This window comes from Camelus bactrianus, chromosome 16 (assembly GCF_048773025.1).
Source record: "Camelus bactrianus isolate YW-2024 breed Bactrian camel chromosome 16, ASM4877302v1, whole genome shotgun sequence".
In the NCBI taxonomy this organism is placed as follows: Eukaryota; Metazoa; Chordata; class Mammalia; order Artiodactyla; family Camelidae; genus Camelus; species Camelus bactrianus.
This window is the reverse complement of record NC_133554.1, coordinates 57,155,130-57,172,514: the sequence shown is the minus strand read 5'-3', so window position 1 is coordinate 57,172,514 and position 17,385 is coordinate 57,155,130. Positions and strand designations below refer to the sequence as shown.

Genomic DNA, 17,385 nt, shown 5'->3' with positions numbered 1-17,385 from the left:
CCATGGAGCCCACTGTCAGAAGGAGGCATAGGCCCGCTGCCTCCTCTGTCCTGGAAGTTTGTTGAGGTCTCTTCTGCCAATGGCCCCGCTCCCCATGCTCTTTGATATTGTAGGTTTATGCCTTTATTCTCTCTAAAGTAGCATCTGTCTCAGAAGGTGGAGGACCACAAGCTAGTTTTGAGTTTATAATCCAGAAACTAGACTGTGGCTTCCCAGAAAGCTGCCAGGTGTGGGCGCTAGTGCAGAGTGGCTGGGCGCTGGGGTTCCGGGAAGGAGGCCACTGCCGAGTTTCCAATTTGGAATGAAAACGATCAGCCTCTCGGGCTCTCCAGCAGTCTTGAGATACAAATTTCCCCCCATCGCAGTTCTGTTTTTCATCATCCTTATTATGAGGATTGTAGTCTTGCCTCTGCTTGGGGAGAGACTCACTGGTGATCTGATCAGGCCATCTTGGTTCAAACACAAAGCCAAGTTACTCAGTCCCCCAGGGAATAGCTATTAAAAAATAAGCAATTGCTTCAAAGTTTCAAAAACCATGTTATGTTAGAACGAATATTTGTCTTCTAGAACCTCAGGAAAGTAGTGTCTTAAAGGGTACTTCTCATCTTCATGGACTAGAAATTCTTCTGGTTTATGAAGCCAGAAAAAGTCAGAATGAACCTCTTCAGGCGTGCTTTCCCCTAGGATGAGAGATGAATCAGTAGGGTGTGTGCTGTTTCTGAAGGTGGTTTTTGCTCTAACTGGAGCTGACTTGTTACCGGTTAGCTTTCTTCTGAAGTAGCTGCTGGAAGGCTCGTCCCTGAGTTCTCAGAGGCACAGAGGCCACACTTGGAAGGCCTGGCCTGGACTTCAGTGGTCTGTTGGCATCTCTGGAGTGACTCTCTCCTCAAGCCTCTGGTGCACAAGAAGTGTGTCTCACACTGTAGAACTCAGTGCGTTACTTAGGCTCTGGAATCCATTTCATGGGCTGTAGCCACTGTTAAACTAAAATATCAATGGATTTCACATGGCGAGGATGTTGTTTTTGGTATTGCTGTGTATGGGGGAGATTGGGTCGTGAAAGCAAATGCATTTCCTAACTGTGGATCTGGGAGTTTGAAAGACACTTCTCTAGAGCAGGGTGGGGGAAAGTGAGACAGAAGAGGAAACTCAGCCTGGAGTCTCCTGTGGCGAATTCAGCCATGCTGCGGACTCCCGTGGTCTGTCGTTTCCACCCTCTTTTGTTGTCTTACCTGATTTTTATGAAATACTTGGGGAAAACAGTGCTCCCTGAGTGCAGTGGCTTCAGTCCCAGTGCCAGTTAGCGAGTTGTGCATCCTCACCGTGCTTGCAGACAGCGCTGTTACTGTGTGTGTGTGTTTGTGTGTGCGCGCACAGGAGAAACGGAACACAACCCAGTCCAGCAGCCCCTGTGAGATCAATTAAAACAACATATCCTATTTACCAAATTACCATTTCAATGTGGAATCAACATAAAGTGTTATTAAAGAGGCAGTTCACCTTTTCAGGATGAAGGCCGGTGTGTATTTTACATGCATAGCACACCTCGGATCAGGCTAGTCACGTGGCAAGTGCTTCATAGCCACGCGTAGGCCACGCAGTCACCACCGCGCCGCACAGGGCGGTTCTACCTCGTGGAGGCGCCTGCGCCAAGGTGGGAGGCATCCAGGTCCTGCCCCCTCCCCTCAGGCTGCTTGGGGCCCCAAAGGGAACGGGACTTCCGAAACCCGGGCAGGCTCTGAGGCACTTGAGCCGCTGGGGGACTTCATCCTCACAGCTGCCCAGTGACGTGCGTGGTGGTCTCCCCACTTCATTAGTGATGAAATGTGGCCCAAACGGGTCCAGTAACCTGCGCACAGTGACCTCACTGCTGTCTGGTGGGCTGGGCCCGCGGCCGCTCCTTCCGACGACCCCACAGCTCCTTGCGTGCTCCGAGGGGTCCTCGTGGAGCCTTGCCATCCCCAGCCCCTGCTTTTATGGGGGGTGAGGTCTTGAGGGGAGTGGGGGTGTTCCACGGCGACGGCTGTGATCGGGAATTCAGCAACTCTGTTCTGACGACAAGGGCCCTTTTAAACACATGATTCAGAAAATGTCAAACAGTGTAAAGCAGAGAGAAAAGCCCCCGTAGCCCCATGCCCAGGGTCCAGTGCGGTTTTCCAGTTTGGGGCCTACCCTTCTGTACATACCAGTCTCTCCCCTTCCCCCTCCAGAAACAGCATGAAACTGGCATTCACGTTGCTTCGCAGGTGCTCCCACTCCCGTGTCGTGGATGTTGCCCCGCATCGGGGTTGGGCTCCGTCCAGAGAGATTGACTGACCAGGGGCCTAAAGCCCACCCGCCTCCGCCCGGGACGGAAGTGGCCGGAGCCTGGCTGATGGCGTCCTCCGTCGCTGCTGGCCAGCCCCTCACTCAACCTTAGGCAGCCTCTGCTGTCTTGTGTTTTATGATGGCTGTTCCTTTATCAGGACTTTTCTCTGTGACCCAAGTTCCCTCCTAACCTGGGTAAACGTGGCAGAGAACGGGAGCCAGAGCTGTCCCCAGCGGTCGGTCATTTCTGACACGGGCTTGTCGCCTCTTCCGTGGTGTCTCTGTCCTTTGTGGTCTCTGGGCTGTATTTATTTTGGACTCAGTAACAGCCTTCCTAGTGACCTGGCCCTCCCTCCCTGTAGTTCCCAGTGACCTGACTGCAGAGGAGCGGCAGGAGCTGGAGAACATCCGGCGGAGGAAGCAGGAGCTGCTGGCTGACATCCAGGTAGGAGGCCGGGCGGCGGGAGTGTGGCCAGGGGCAGCGGGTTGGGGGGGGGTGTCCTCGTGACACCTGGCCTGCTCTCACCGCAGCCCTGACGAGGCGCAGGTACTGATGATCACCTCGGCTTGACAGGTGAGAATGGAGTCTCGGGCAAGGTGCTCTGTGAGCTCCACCCAGCTGGTCGCTGTCAGGCTAGAGTGACCCAGGTCTCTTGACTGCCCAGTGAGTGCCGCGTGGCTGAAGGAGACCGTTAGAACCCAGGCTTCGGGCTCAGTAGGCCCACGTCCAGTCGTGGCTCTGCCGCTTTCTGGCAGGGCGGTGCTCGGTGGAGAATTCGGGTTCTTTGAACTTCAGGTCCTGTGTCTGTAGGATGAGAAGGTTCCCACCGGCTGGATTATTACTGGATGATAGGAAGCCACCTCTTCCGGGATTCTTCGTAAAACACTGGGGTGCCCAGGGGCGGGGAGGGGAGAGGGCACAGGGCACACCCTGAAACCCCCAGCTGTGGAGTGTGGACAGGAGAGATGGGCCTGCTCCGGGGTTGGTTTGTGTATCCCTGGGTGGCCCCTGCTTCACTGGTAAGTGTGGGAAAGCTTAGCAAGCAGTTCTTCACTCGAAGCCCCTCTGCCGCAACAGGCCGGCCGTCCACTCTGGAGGCCTGCTTAGGTGGGGAGCGGGGAGGCACGCTCGGGCGGCGGGCCCCAGCCGCTTGGCGGCCGTGTTGGCCGAGGACCGCTGGCTGAGCCCCCAGGGCGTGGGAGGGTTGTCCTGGGGTCTTCTGTCAGACCCTGCCCAGTGAGCTGCAGACACGCTCTGACAGACTGGGTCGAGGCAGACGTTTTTCAGTGGAAAAACACACATTTTATGTAGTGCGTGTGATTATGAATTTCCTTCCTAGTCTGTAAAATCCTTGAGGTCAGGCAGGAGCTATCTTTCTTACCGTTGTATTCCTGAGAATACAGGGGAGCTCAGTATGTATTTGTTGAATAGATGAATTATCCAGAAATTTTATAGTTGGGGGGGTTGTCTTATTTACTTTCATTTTGCTTTATTTTGGTTTTGGTGGAAGTTTTGTGAGATTTCACAGCTTTTAGTTTGATCTGCATCTTCCTCCCGGTGACTCTGGACTGTGTGTTTTGCAGAGGCTGAAGGATGAGATAGCAGAAGTAGCTAATGAAATTGAAAACCTGGGGTCCACAGAAGAGAGGTGAGTCTGTGCTCTTCCCGGGGGTTCTGTGGTTGTCGCTGGGCCACGCGGCAGCCTGGCCCGCGCGCGCGCGGCGTGTTGGAGGGGAACGTGCGGCTTCTGCCCTGCTGCCGGCAAGCGCGCTCCTGGCCGTGCCCTCTGCCTGCGCGCATGCTCCCGGGCCGGCCAGGCTCGCCGTCGCTGGGAAGGCTGAGCTAGAGAGCTTGGGAGGTCCTCCGAAGCTGGAAACCTAAGTTGTTGTGTGACCTGTTTCTTCCCCTCTCTTGTCCACTGCATTTGTGTCTTAGAGTTTCTGTTCTCCCCTTTGGGTAAAGGAAAAGCTTCAGGGATGCTGCTCATGCAGTTCCCGAAGGCCAGGGCCCGGCTGTGTCTGGCCCCCCCGCAAGCTTGCCTGTAGCTCCCAGCACTCAAGGAAGGAGAGTGTGGAAATGCGATGACAGTGCAGAGACACGGGTGTCTGCGGGTTGTTGTTTTCTCTTAACTGCATGAGATGTTAGTTGCTTTGAGAGCTCCGTTTTGAATGGGGTTCCCAGACCGTTTTCTAACTGTTGAATGTAGTGAACGGGCTGTTTCTGATTCACTGCGTGTCTGTGTTTTCCTAAGCCTGAGTCTCCCCGTCTGGCTGCATGGGACTGTGTGATTTTATTATTTTAAACTTGTGTGGGCGGGGCCGTCCGGGATTAGTGAAGCTGCGTGTCTGGCAGAAAGTGGCTCACTCAGCACGTCCAGCCTCTTTATGGCCAGCTCTGGGCTATAGCTTTCTTACTTCCCGTTTTTTTAAAAAATGTAGCTTAAAAGAAATGGGTACCTTGGAGTTAATCAGAATTTAAAATTTCTGGTCTTATAAAAGGTACTCTTAAAAGAAGTGAATAAGCAAGCCACAGACCAGGAGGGACTATCTGTGTTGCAATATTTGTGTTTGAAAAAGGATTTGTATCCAGAATATACGTGGGAAGAACACATAAAACTTATTAATAAAAAGGCAGCTTAAATTAAAAATGGGCAACACATTTGAACAGACACTTATATACGTGTAATGAGCAGGTGAAACGTGCTCAGCATCCTTGATCCCAAGGAGGTGCCGCCTCGCACGCAGTAGGACGGCTGACTTTACATAGACAGGGCTCCTCGTGTTCGTGAGAACAGAGTGGTGTCCCCACTGGGGAGACAGCTCGGCTGTGTCTCATCATGTGGACTGTATACCTGTGCTGTGCCCAGCCACTCACCTCCCAGGGGCTTAACTCAAGAGGAATGAAAGTGTGCCCACAAAGAAATGTGTATGAGATTATTTACAGCATTCTTTTTTTTTTGTTGAGTTATATACAGCATTCTTATTTAAAGTAGCCCCAAAACTGGAAATAGCTTTAAATGTCTACCAGTAGATGAGTGGCTGAACAGGCTGAGGTAATAAGACTGTTAACTCACATGGCGTACACTTCTGGGGTGCTGAAGACGTGCTGAAACTGGATGACGGTGAGAGCTGCCACCTCAGTAAACTCACTAAACATCACTCAGTGCATTCAAAATGAGTGTATTATATGAGAAAAAAATCATGGTAAAAAAAAAAAAAATCTCACTACGGTAGTAGGAACAAACGAACGTGGGGTCAGGGTCAGGGTTTCAGTTGACCTCCCGCAGACAGACCCAAGTATGCCTGTGCTTTCCTGGGTCGGTCTCAGGAATCGCCGTGAATCCATGGATGTGCGTGGGAACTCTATTGGTCTTTCAGAACCTCCCGATTACCTGAAGGGCTTCAGTGGCTGTGGTGGTTGTTTTACAGGAAAAACATGCAGAGGAACAAACAGGTAGCCATGGGCAGGAAGAAATTCAACATGGATCCTAAGAAGGTAAGTGAAAAGGAGGCGCCGCCCGTGGTCTGTCAGGCGGGGCTTCCAGGCCGTCAGCTGAGCCCAGAGGCGTTGGAGACGCCTTCCCTGCCCGTTTGTGGAGCGCGGCTCACGTCGCGAGCCCTGCTTCCTGCAGAATTTAGAAAGTGCTGACTTGGTCCTTCCTCTGAGTCCGAAGCACCCACACCCCTCCTTCCTCCGCCCTTTTGCCCTCTTTCTGGACATTCCCGGGGCCTAAAGCACCGCTGGGATCTTGGCTGTCCCTCCAGGGCATCCAGTTCCTGATAGAGAACGGTCTGCTGAAGAACACCTGTGAGGACATCGCCCAGTTCTTGTATAAAGGCGAAGGGCTCAACAAGACAGCCATCGGAGACTACCTGGGGGAGAGGTAAGGCCCGGAGACGGACGCCTGCCAGGGAGGTTGGGCAGCTGTAGGCAGAGCAGCGAGCTCCCGGGTGTCCTGAGCTCTCAGGACAGTCTTGTCCCCAGGCAGCAGCAGCCAGGCTGGTGCTGAGCCTCTGTCTGGAGACAGCAGCTGGTGTGAGGGGGGCAGGTGGGGGCTTCCCCTTTCCGTGTGTGGATGGTGGCCTCCCCGAGCCCGCAGACTCAGCGTGGGAGGCCGCCTGGCTGGGGGTGGGGGCGACCTTGGAGTCCCAGCATCGGTGTCTGACTCCTCCTTCCCCCACCCCATATCTTCTGTTTCTCTTGTTAGAGATGAGTTTAATATCCAGGTTCTCCACGCATTCGTGGAGTTACACGAGTTCACTGACCTCAACCTCGTCCAGGCCCTACGGTGAGTGTATTCGCAGTGAGCGCCTCGGCCAGGGGAGAGGCGGGTCTTCGGTTGTGCCTCTGTCCGGTCTGGTGTTTCAGTGAAATTGTACTTTCGGTGGTTATTTGAGTATCTCGAAGCGTCTTAAAGGAGAGCAGTTGGTTGGCCTGTGATTGGAGTAACTGGATGGCTAAAGGGAATTAAATTAGAAGCAAAGTGTGCAGAACTCTTCTTCGGGGCTTTCATTTCACATTTTGGAAGTTGATAAATGTTTAAATTTTGGATCTTTTCTAATTTCACTTTAGAAAACCCTTTCATTTCCTGCCCTGGAATAGGAAGTAGGAAGTATGCCCTTCATTTTAGAAAGAGGAAAGTCAACTTTAATTTTTCTTGCTCAATCTGTTGTTGCCTTTTGCCTTTTGAGAAATTGTCGTTTGTGGTATTTTCGTCGCCGTAAGTGTAAATAATGGCATCATCTTTTGTGTTGTTGTTCAGACAGATGAAAATAATCCAGAATAAAACCTGTTGGCCCGGGGTCTCTCTCTGACTTGGAGGGAGGGATCAGTCATGCCCGCTTTAATAGAAAATCTCTCTTCCTGCCACCTCATCTTTCTTTCTGAATATTGGAGTGCTTTTAAAATGAGTGTTATGAAAAATAAATAAATGAGCAAAATAGAGAACATGTATTTCAGTCTTGAGTTTTAGTCGAAGAGAACCGTTCTTCTGAACAGAAACCTTAATTTTTCATTTTCCCTAAATATTTTACCTCTGGGTGAGGGAACAGTGATGTGGTAAGTCTACATCTGCTCAGAGTAAAGGAACAGGAGACCGAAGTCCCCCCGCCCCAGTCCCCCTGTGCCCTTTGCTGCGGAAATCACTCGTGGAGGGTAGACTGTCCCCCAGCCCTGTGACGCGCCCTGTCTCCCCCTCCAGGCAGTTTCTGTGGAGCTTCCGGCTGCCGGGTGAGGCCCAGAAGATCGACCGGATGATGGAGGCCTTTGCCCAGCGCTACTGCCAGTGCAACAATGGAGTGTTCCAGTCCACAGGTGCCTTCGGGGTCGGTGCCGCCCTCCAGGCTCTCTCCCAGCACACGATCATTTCTACAGCTCTCTAGGAGGGCTGAGGTTCTTGCCTGAGAACATTGCTTTAAATGTGGTTTATAACAGTCAAAAGTTGGACAAGGACCTACTGTGTGGTGCAGGGAACTATATTCAGTACCTTGTAATAGCCCATAATGGAAAAGAACCTGAAAAAGAACAGACATGTTTAACTGGGTCACTTTGCTGTACACCTGAAACTGATATGACACTGTAAATTATACTTCAATTACCAAAAAAAAGATTAAAAAGACAGAGCTAGAAACAATCCAAAGTCCAACAATTTTAAGATAGTAAACATGTAAGTTATGGTACTTCTGAATTCTGAAATATGCAACAGTTAAAAATCGTGCTTTTAAAAAGAGGCTTTATATTGACACGGAAAAGTGCTATTAAGATTAGCAAAAAAGCAGACTTCAGAACTGTATCTGTGTTAATTCTCACTGTGTTGCGGTCTGTGTCAGTGGGATGTGTGTGTGATGTATTACACGGGCGCATTTATGTAAGAAAGCAGAGCACGTTGTTACTAGGCAGTGGGATCATAAGGAGTTTTTAGTTTATTATACATTGTGTTTTTCAGATTTTCTACTCAGTTCATGTTCTTTTACAATCTGGAAAAAATTAGCATCTCAAAGTCATTGTTTTTCAGTTTATTGAAGTACAGTCAGTTTACAGTGTTGTGTCAATTTCTTGTGTACAGCAGAACTCTTCAGTCATGTAGGAACATACATATATTCATTTTCACCGTAAGTTACTACAAGATATTGAGTATAGCTCCCTGTGCTATACAGTATAAACTTCTTGTTTATGTATTTTATATACATATTTTTAGTTTATATATTTTTATGGAAGTATAGTCAGTTTACAATGTTGTCTAAGTCGTTGTTGATGCTGTATGTCCTTTCTCGTCCCCCGCGCTTTGCAGTTAGCAGTGTGTAACCTTTCAGTCTGAGCTCATCCCGACAAGTGGATTTTGCCCATTCCTTTGAGGGCACAGCCTGTTACTCTCAGTTTCATCTGGTGTGTCTTGTTTCTTCGGGTGGGATGTTTCTAACCACACTTCTGTGTTCCTCCTTTAGACACTTGCTACGTCCTCTCATTTGCCATCATCATGCTGAACACCAGCCTGCATAACCCCAACGTCAAGGACAAACCCACCGTGGAGAGGTTCATCGCCATGAACCGGGGCATCAATGACGGGGGGGACCTGCCCGAGGAGCTGCTCCGGGTGAGCTGTCTCTGCCCCTAGCCTGGGGCCCTGGGCTCAGGCGCCCCGATGGAGGGGAGGGTGGGGCCACCGGTACATCCAGTGTCGGCTCCGGCCATTCATTTAATTATGTGAATTTCATTAAGAAATTGGCCTTGAGGTCCAGCAGTTTATCAGTCTGAAACTGGCAGCTCAGATAGGAGTCAGGCTGATTGCTTTTCTTTCTTGGTTGTCCGCTGGCCTCGTATTTGTTTTGTCTCTGTGAGCTGCCTGAAGGTAGAGACGTTCTCCACGCCTGCCAGCGCGGTGTCGCTGCGCTCCTCACATGAATGCCAGGGAAGGGGATGGGCAGGAGGCGCTTCTAGAATCAGAGACATGCAATGTCGTCTTTCATCCCAGAATCTGTATGAGAGCATAAAAAATGAGCCCTTTAAAATCCCAGAAGACGATGGGAATGACCTCACTCACACTTTCTTCAATCCAGACCGAGAAGGCTGGCTGTTGAAGCTCGGTGAGTAACGCCCTCCAGGTTGGGGCTCCTGAGGCGGGAACTTAGACAGTAGGGCCGTGTGTGCGCTCGCGCATGCGCTGTGGGGAAGGGGGCTGGCGCCAGAGGCCCAGAGGAGGGACTTTGCTGTGAATTCATACTGTTCGAACAAGATTGCCTCTAGGAGGGAGGTGACTGCACAGCCGGTGCCTCGAGACCGCAGGGACTCTGGGGCACAGACGTGCCCGCATAAATGTTGCCCCGGTGTGGGGCCCCACATTCCCGAGTGGGATTTGTTTCAAGGCGGTTCCCGGAGGACCTGGTCCTTTGCCCTTCCTGCTCCCCAAGCACCAGGGGGGCGGCCAGCTGTGCCCCCCTACTTCCCATCACGCACGGTGGTTCCCGGCGCCCCCTCCCCGCCCAGCGCATCATCACCTCCTTCTGCATCTGGCTCCCCACAGGCAGCGTGCATGGCAAGCCCGGGCCTGGCTGCAGCGCAATCACCGCACTCTTACTCATCCGCGGGCGCGGGGCCCCTCCTTTCCAACCGGAATCAGCCACCTCAGTGGTCTCATTCATTCAAAAAAAACTGGTCCTTCTCCCTCTGCCAGAGTGAGCTTGTGCTGCAGAGGTTTGTGTCGTGCCTTGCCCTGAAGGGACGGAGAAACCGAAAGGGAAAAGAGCAGTGGGCTTCCTGGGCCATTCACGTGCACATGTGGTCCCTTCACTGCTGGGGGGGGGCCGAGCGCGCCCCTGGGCGGAAGGAGGGCACTCTGGGGGCCACTGAGAGAGCACATTCCTCTGTTCCCTTCTGTCTTGGCCCTCCCAAGCTCCCCCAGTATCAGGAGGTGTCATTAGAACAGTCCTCCTCCACCCTTTCAGCTACTGGCGCCGGTGTGATCAGAAGCCATCACACCCTAGGCCGTTACTGGCACATCGGGGAAGCCCTGAAATGGAACCTTTAATTTCTGACTAAGTTTAAGTCAGAGAGCAGTAGGCTTTATTTTCCCTTTTCAAAGCACATCCCAAATCTTTGTGTTTACACATAATGACCTAAGTCATACATTCTCCGTAAAGCACCACTTCACTGATTGGAGCCTTAGAGATCTTGAATTTGTCAACACTTCACATATCTTTAAGCCAGTAGAATCTCTGAAGTTAAGGCTCTAAAATTACTTACCCCAGAGGCAGCCACTCTGCTCTGCATCTGTATTGCTGGGTGGATGGAATTAAAAGGAAACCTGCTGGCGATTTAAAAAGTGCACCCAAGTTTGGCTTTACTTCCGCCTCCCACAAAATTTGTTTAAATGCTGATACTGAGTGTTAGCTTTGACAGCCCAGATACTAAAATTAGAACAGTACCAAGATTATCTTGGTTCTTACGCCAGGATGACATGTAAATTCATGAGGCGTCCCATATCTTTTAAAACTAAAAAACATTTCTGGTTTCTGGGTCACTGCATTACTTTCCCCGCACCTCCACCAAACCCTCCTAAACCCTTCACGTGTGTGCCCGTCATCACACACTTAGAGTCAGCCCTTCCCATGTATGTGCCGCAGAAGGCGGGCCTTCCGGCCGGCCACAGTTACATGTTTATGTCTATGTTCTCGTGTGTACACTTATGTACAGTTGCATTCACAGGCCTGTGTGTGCACATTTTTACATACACTCTAAAAAGTCATAGCCATCCGAAGGAAGACATTTGATTTTCCCCAAAGTAATCTTCACCGTCTTTGCTTTGGATTCTGGATATACTAGTGAACATTGGTTTTGTGAGAACTGATTTGTGGCATCTTTGAGGCCAGTTTTTGGTGGTGCCTTGACCTTGCCTTTTCCCCAGTACGATGTGGCTGGTGAGGCAAGCTCCTGCATCACAGGGCAGACCCTGAGGTTTGCCCCGCCCCACGCAGACACGAGTGACTAATACAGTGCACTTTAAGATGAAAGGAGTTGGGTTTAATTTCTTTGTTTTAATTTTCTTTTCTCCCTCATTTGTATGTTTCCATGATTTTGGCTCTCCTTTTCCTTGCCCCAAACTCCAGGAGGTATGTAATCCCCTCACCCTGCTCGCTCGCTCTGCCCAGGCCACTGTAACTGCTGCAGCGTTTTCTTATTTTGTTAATTTTGGTTTTTTTGTTTTTTTAATTGCTGGTGGTAGTGTTAATGCTGCTTCTAACTTACCGTACAGTCCCTAGGGAACTGGTCAGGATCAGGGGTGCAGAGCGATTTTCACGCCTTCCCTTTTTGGGGTAGTACATGGCGCATCCAACAGCTCAGGACCAAGACGTGGGCTAATTTCAACTTTTCCTGAGCACTGTAGTGCAGGAAAACATACTGAGAGTGGGTTCGCAAAAGGAGAGAGTACTCACTGAATTCTCTCTTGGAATCGCTGGCCAGGCATGCACTGTATTGTAGGTTCAAATTGACGCCCATGAATTTCAGAGATTTCTAACTCAGAGAAGAAAGGAAGCAGAGAGTCACCAAAAGCCTCTCCAAAGCCTCGTGCTTCTGGCTTATGTAAGTGATCGGAGAAGCAAAATCCAGGAAAAGAATTAGACATTTGCCTTTGCCTGAAAAAGGGAAGTGGTGTTTCTTAAACTCGAAATGATGCCAAGTACAGTTAAAAAGGAAAAGCCAAAACCCTCAAACCGCTGCTTAAGGCCCTCTGGTTAATTTCCTAGGTGTTCGAGGAGGGCGTTACAGCCTCAGCCGTTTTTCATGCTTTGTTTGGTTGTTCTCCCTCCTCTTTTTCAAAGAGTATCGTTAAAAACCCTGAGTCGGCCTCTCAGTTATATTGTGGTGTCTCCCCGCCACTGGCTGATTTGGGGAACATGTTTTCAAGATGAGGAGCCCTCAGGTGTCAGCTGCAGCTCACTTGAGCAGAGCTAGACAGGGAGGAACAGCTATTCAGACGTTCTGGGGACTCACATGTTGTTCCCTGCCCCGGGGGAGGACAGCGTCTGGCCTGTACACCTGAAGGGGTGGGGCCCTGGGGGCTGGGAGGTGGTCCTGTGAGTTCCACAGGGACTGTCCTAGGTGCGCGCATCGATCTGTCTGCTTGTTTCATGTCTGTTTTTCTTTCAATATGGAAGTGTTCCCCCTGGGACCACATGATGCTTCACAGCAGGGGCCTCCTTAACCAGCAGGTTATCGGGAAGTAGCTGAGCTTTCGTCATCAGGGAGAGAACTTGTCCAGCTTTGCCTCTTTTGCTAGATTTCATCTTCTTCCTCTTGGCATCTGACCCCTCTTCCATGACCCGCCCCAGCCCCAAGGGCCCCCAGGGTGGTCCTGGGAGGGGAACGCATGGTGGTGGGGGTGGGTTGAGGTGTCCTTGTGTGCTGAGCGCAAGAGGCAGAAGAGCCACCTCCTTAGACTCTGAAATGGGGAAGGGGGTTCCTTTTTACAGCAAATTGGCTCCAGTCCTAAATACATTCCTTGTCTTCTTTTTCCTCCTCATTTATTTTGATTCGGCCCAGCCTTTCCTGTTTCCACATGCATGTCATACTTCCATCCATGGTTTCTTAATTCACGCCCTGGGGCCTTATGGGGCCAGAGGCACGTGCTCATGGAAACTGACCGACCACTGTCGGGGAGAGAGTCAGTCCTTGCTGCACACCAGCGCAGGGCAGGCGGGGCGGCTCGTGTTTGCTTACGGCAGACCTCCTTCCCTAACTAGGTCTGTGCCACACAGAACCCTGGCAAGTAACGCCCAATCCCTGAGCTCCCTGAGACTCCAGGCACCTGAGCAGAGCCATGCAAGGGCCCAAAGTCCAGTAGACCTTATAGTTGCTGCCAGGCCTGATGCTGGACACATTGTCTCCACGAATCCAGCAGTCATCCTTTGAGGAAACCTGGTGTGAGCACACAGCCGTGCCCCGGCAGCCGGACCTGCCCGTGCTCAGCTGCTGTGCTGGGGGCAGGTGGAAGGCACCACTGGGTCACACTAGGTTTATACCCATAGGTCCTCGCTTCGTATGAAGGTTGGGGAAGTGATGTTCTCTGTGGGTTAAATCTTAGCAGAAAGAGCTTGTCCTGTCCAAGAGCACAAGAAGTATTCATGAAACACTGTGCATATGCCACCACGTGAAGGCCTTCGGGTAGCTTTCCTGTGGTTCACATTCAGAAAGCTTGCCCTGGACCCGGTGTGATTCGAGGAGAAGAAAAGTCTAGCTCCCAGTCAGACTGAGAGCAGGACGTGCCTTCACTCACTGAGGTCACAGTTAAGTCTCCCTTCCTTCATGTCATCTTGGGATACCTTCATGACTGGCCCCAGTGTTTCTTTTTACTGAGAAATATTGAAAAGAGCTGAGGGAGCTTCGCCAGCTCGCAGCCACCCTGTCAGAGCGCGCTTGGCCCGTGGCCGCCCCCTCAGATTAGTTTTGCTTCAAGCTTCCAGTGAGAAGTCCGGAACTGAGTAGGGACCTCTGCTTCCCGGGGGGCTCTTCCCAGATCCAGGAGTCCTGCTGTCTCGCCTAGGGCTCTGGGGGAGTTTAGGACACTGGCCCAGAAGCCTGAAATAGCGGGTGCAGAAGCGCGTGACAGTCAGGGTGTTGTGAGACCGCAAGAACCTGAGTTCCTTGTTCCGGGAAAACCAGACTTAATTTGAGGGGTGAAAATGTTTTACTTCCCGTTTCCTCCTCCTGCCCCTCTGGGTGGAGCCCTGGGCTGGTGGGCCTGGCAGAGTAGCTTGGACCAGGGGCTGACCCTCTCCCCTCCTTCCCGTGTCGCCCATGTCCACCGCACCCATAGGCTTCTGCTGACGCTTCTGAGTCCATCGCCGCCCCGGCCCCCGCCCCCGCCATGCTCACCCTGCTGTCCTGACGTCATCTCTGGGGTGCCACCCGACTTGCTTGCTCTGCTTGTACACAGACTTTCACTCTGTGAAAGGTGCTTCTGTTTTGGCTCTGTGTCTTGTTACTGATGTAAGTTTTGCCCCGGCCTCCGTGTTCTCCCGGCACCCCGCCCCCCGCTCCCCCCACCCTCCGGGGGCAGAGCTTCGGGCCTCACGGAGCCTGCGCACCCGGTGGCTCCTGTCTGACGTGCTTGTCTCTTTGCTCCGCAGGCGGCAGGGTAAAGACCTGGAAACGACGCTGGTTCATTCTGACCGACAACTGCCTTTACTACTTTGAATACACGACGGTGAGTATGTGCCTGGCAGTCGGCTGGGACTCGGGTGGCCGGGCCTCATTTCTGGACGGCTCCGATCAGACGTGGAAGAGCTGCGGCGAGTCTCAGGCCTGGGCCCGGGGGTGGTGCAAGGTGTCGGGCTCGGAGCCAACTCTGTCTCCACCGGGATAGCAGGTGTGGCAGGAGACGGCAGCAGAGAACATCATACCTGGCCTTAGAAACCAGTCGTAGGGCCGAGCTGGAAAGAATGAACTTGGATCCGTGGCCAGAGAAGTGTCTGTGGCTCCATTGAAAGGAAGATGAAGGTGATTTGGAGAACTCAGATTGTGGGAGCAGAAGTGCTGAAGAATCTTGACTCAGAAGGAAGAGCCAAGGGGCAAAATGTACAATAGAGGAAAAGAAAGTGAAGTGAAATGGGAAGTTAGAGATTACCTGGAGCTTTAAGAAATTGACTTTCCTTAAACTGGAAGTTTTGTTGGTTTTTATTCGGTGGCAATGGAATTATAGCTGCAAATAGGTGTTCCATGCAAGTCTCTTCTGTAATGAGCCTGTGAGAATGGAAGTTGCACCAGAAAACCTTCCGAGCTCCTCTGTCAGAGCCCCGGAGGGGCTGTTCCTGCCCTTCTCCCTGGTCGTTGGAGAGCAGACCGTGTCCTGCTGGCAGCACTGGGCCTTTGTGTCAAATAGATCAAGGCAGCTGAGATCCTACCGAGAAAACGAAGATCTGGACTCTTTCCTAATGAAGGTATAGAAAGGCGGGCAGACCTCTGCACAGCTCGGTGGGAGCCAGGACGCAGGTCCACGTCGGCCTCTGCCACCCAGGGGCGAAGCGGGGTCCCGCCGCGCGGGTTTCAGCCCTGCGGGTCCGCGGCCCACAGGTGTCGTGGGGGAGGAGGGTCAGGGCCATATCAGCCTGCAGTCCAGCAGTTTTCCGGGGGATGTGAAGCAGGATGTTGTGTGTTATCAGGGCTAAACTCATGCCACATAAGCTCTGCTTTTCTGTTACTAAATGCATTCAGATTTGAGAGTCGTGCATTTCAAATACACCAAACACTGTAGAGGCAGAGTTTTCCTTTCTCAGCCCCAGAGTACCACTGTGAACAGCTGCTAGGTTCCTTTCTGTTGTGCCCCCATCCCTGCCCCATGTATTGCCTTTTTTCTAGGCTGGTGACTAGAATCTTTCTTAGGTTTTTTTTTTTTTTTTTTTTTTTTTTTACTGTTCTTGGGGTCAAAACGAACCATCTGCGGGCCCCTAAGCAGTGCAGCTCTGAGTCCTGGGACGGTCCCTGTGGCTGTGTGGTGAGGTCCCAGAATCCCAAGGTTCTTCGTGACGCTGACCTTGGTGGCATCACCTGAGTTCATTCCAGCAGCGCACCAGTGTCTCATCAGGCAGTAGGTGTCCAGAGAGAGCGCTTCCAAAGGTGCTGGGGGGCCTGGGTTAAGGTGGTCGGTGGAGACCACCACACGGAATTACCTGACACAGAGGAAAAATCTATTAGAAATAAGTTGGGGACGTAGCCACCAGGTAAAGAAAGGGCAGAACTCACTCGGTACCTGCCACAGCTGGAGCCCCAGACGTCCCCGTGCCCGCGAGTCTGGGAGAAGCAAACTGAGTAGGAATTCTTCCCTTTTGCCTCCCCTGAGGGGGCAGTAGTGAAGTCTGCTGCTGGCTGGAAATTGGAGAAATGGGAAAAGTGAAAAACCAGGACTCACTTTCTGTAGTAGCAGCAGACGCTCCGGACCGTGCGCTCCTTTGAGAGGCCTGCCCGCAGCGGCAGCACTGGTGGGCGGTGCGTCCGGGGGTGCCGGCCGCCCGCAGCCCCGGAGGCCGGTCTGAGGGGCGCTCCCTCCAACGCCTCTCCCGTCAGCTGTGGGAGTGGCCCGAACACCAAGTGCCCGGCCCGCCAGGGGGTTCAGACTTCATGCAAACGAGAACCCAAACTGTGCGTTAAGGATATAACTATATAGTTGTCGAATTATGCCTTACTTACTAGCAAATGCGGTGAGACAAAGGAGTGATTAGCCGAAAACATGACCCCTGAGGCGGTCACAGAGATTGTACCGGAAAAGGCAGAAGGGCGATCCTAGCACCAGAGCAGCTGGTGCTTACAAGTGCGGAGACAGCCTGCGAGACTGCTTCCCTGAAAGGATCGTTTCCCTGGACCCGCAGATCGAAAGCGCACGTGGGGTTCGGGAACACTGTCCTAGGCGCTTGGCGCCAGGCTTAGTCCAGTGAAACTGTTGAACTTGGAACAGAGTCGCTGGCTGCTGGTTGTCTGGATACCAGGGAGAGGAGGGGTGAAGGCCGACGGATGACATCTGGCAGGTGCAGGGGTGCGTGTCGGGGTGGCCTCTGCTGAGTTGGGGAGCAGCTGAGGGCCAGGAGGGGTGAGGGGATGCAGGGCTCTGTTCTGGACGGGAGTTGAGGGGCCTTTTCCGGTTGAGGTGGCATTGTCAGGCGGTCAGTGTCTCTCCGAGGACCCTGCAGGCGGGAGGAGAAATGAAATGAGAGGGTGATGACCTGCGACTCAGCTGTTGTTCCAGGCATCAGGGGCACCGGGCAGGGTGCCTGGGTGAGGCTGGGGCTCGCTAGGCTGCTGAGCTGGAACTGAGGCTTAAAAGACAGGTAGGCGAGCCAGGCAATGAGGCAAGATGATTTTGTGTGAAAGGGGCTTAGCAGCTTCCCCGCCGGAGGGCCCCTGCCAGACTCACCTCTCAGGCTACTGGCGGAGCCTCCCCTGGCACTCTCCTCTCAGAGGCCCCTCGGTTACAGGGACCCGGACATGTGCCTTGGTGACACCCACGCATTCCTGGACCCTGTTCTTGTTTCAGAACATAAGGTGCGGGCCCTCGAGCTGGTCTGTGGACTCAGTGTCCCCGGGGAGGCACC

General features: G+C 52.4%; 1 protein-coding gene across 3 annotated transcripts in view; it reads left to right on the top strand.

Moving 5' to 3' along the window:
* Positions 1-17,385, top strand: part of CYTH1 (cytohesin 1) — a 68,953-nt gene that overhangs the window by 46,683 nt on the left and 4,885 nt on the right. For all 3 annotated transcript variants that reach the window (XM_074343819.1, XM_074343818.1, XM_074343820.1), the window contains 9 exons: positions 2,670-2,752; positions 3,892-3,956; positions 5,737-5,803; positions 6,073-6,191; positions 6,516-6,596; positions 7,509-7,621; positions 8,752-8,900; positions 9,279-9,390; positions 14,431-14,507. In XM_074343819.1, the coding sequence (XP_074199920.1) occupies positions 2,670-2,752; positions 3,892-3,956; positions 5,737-5,803; positions 6,073-6,191; positions 6,516-6,596; positions 7,509-7,621; positions 8,752-8,900; positions 9,279-9,390; positions 14,431-14,507 (866 nt within the window). Of the gene's footprint in view, positions 1-2,669; positions 2,753-3,891; positions 3,957-5,736; positions 5,804-6,072; positions 6,192-6,515; positions 6,597-7,508; positions 7,622-8,751; positions 8,901-9,278; positions 9,391-14,430; positions 14,508-17,385 lie in introns of those variants that run through there.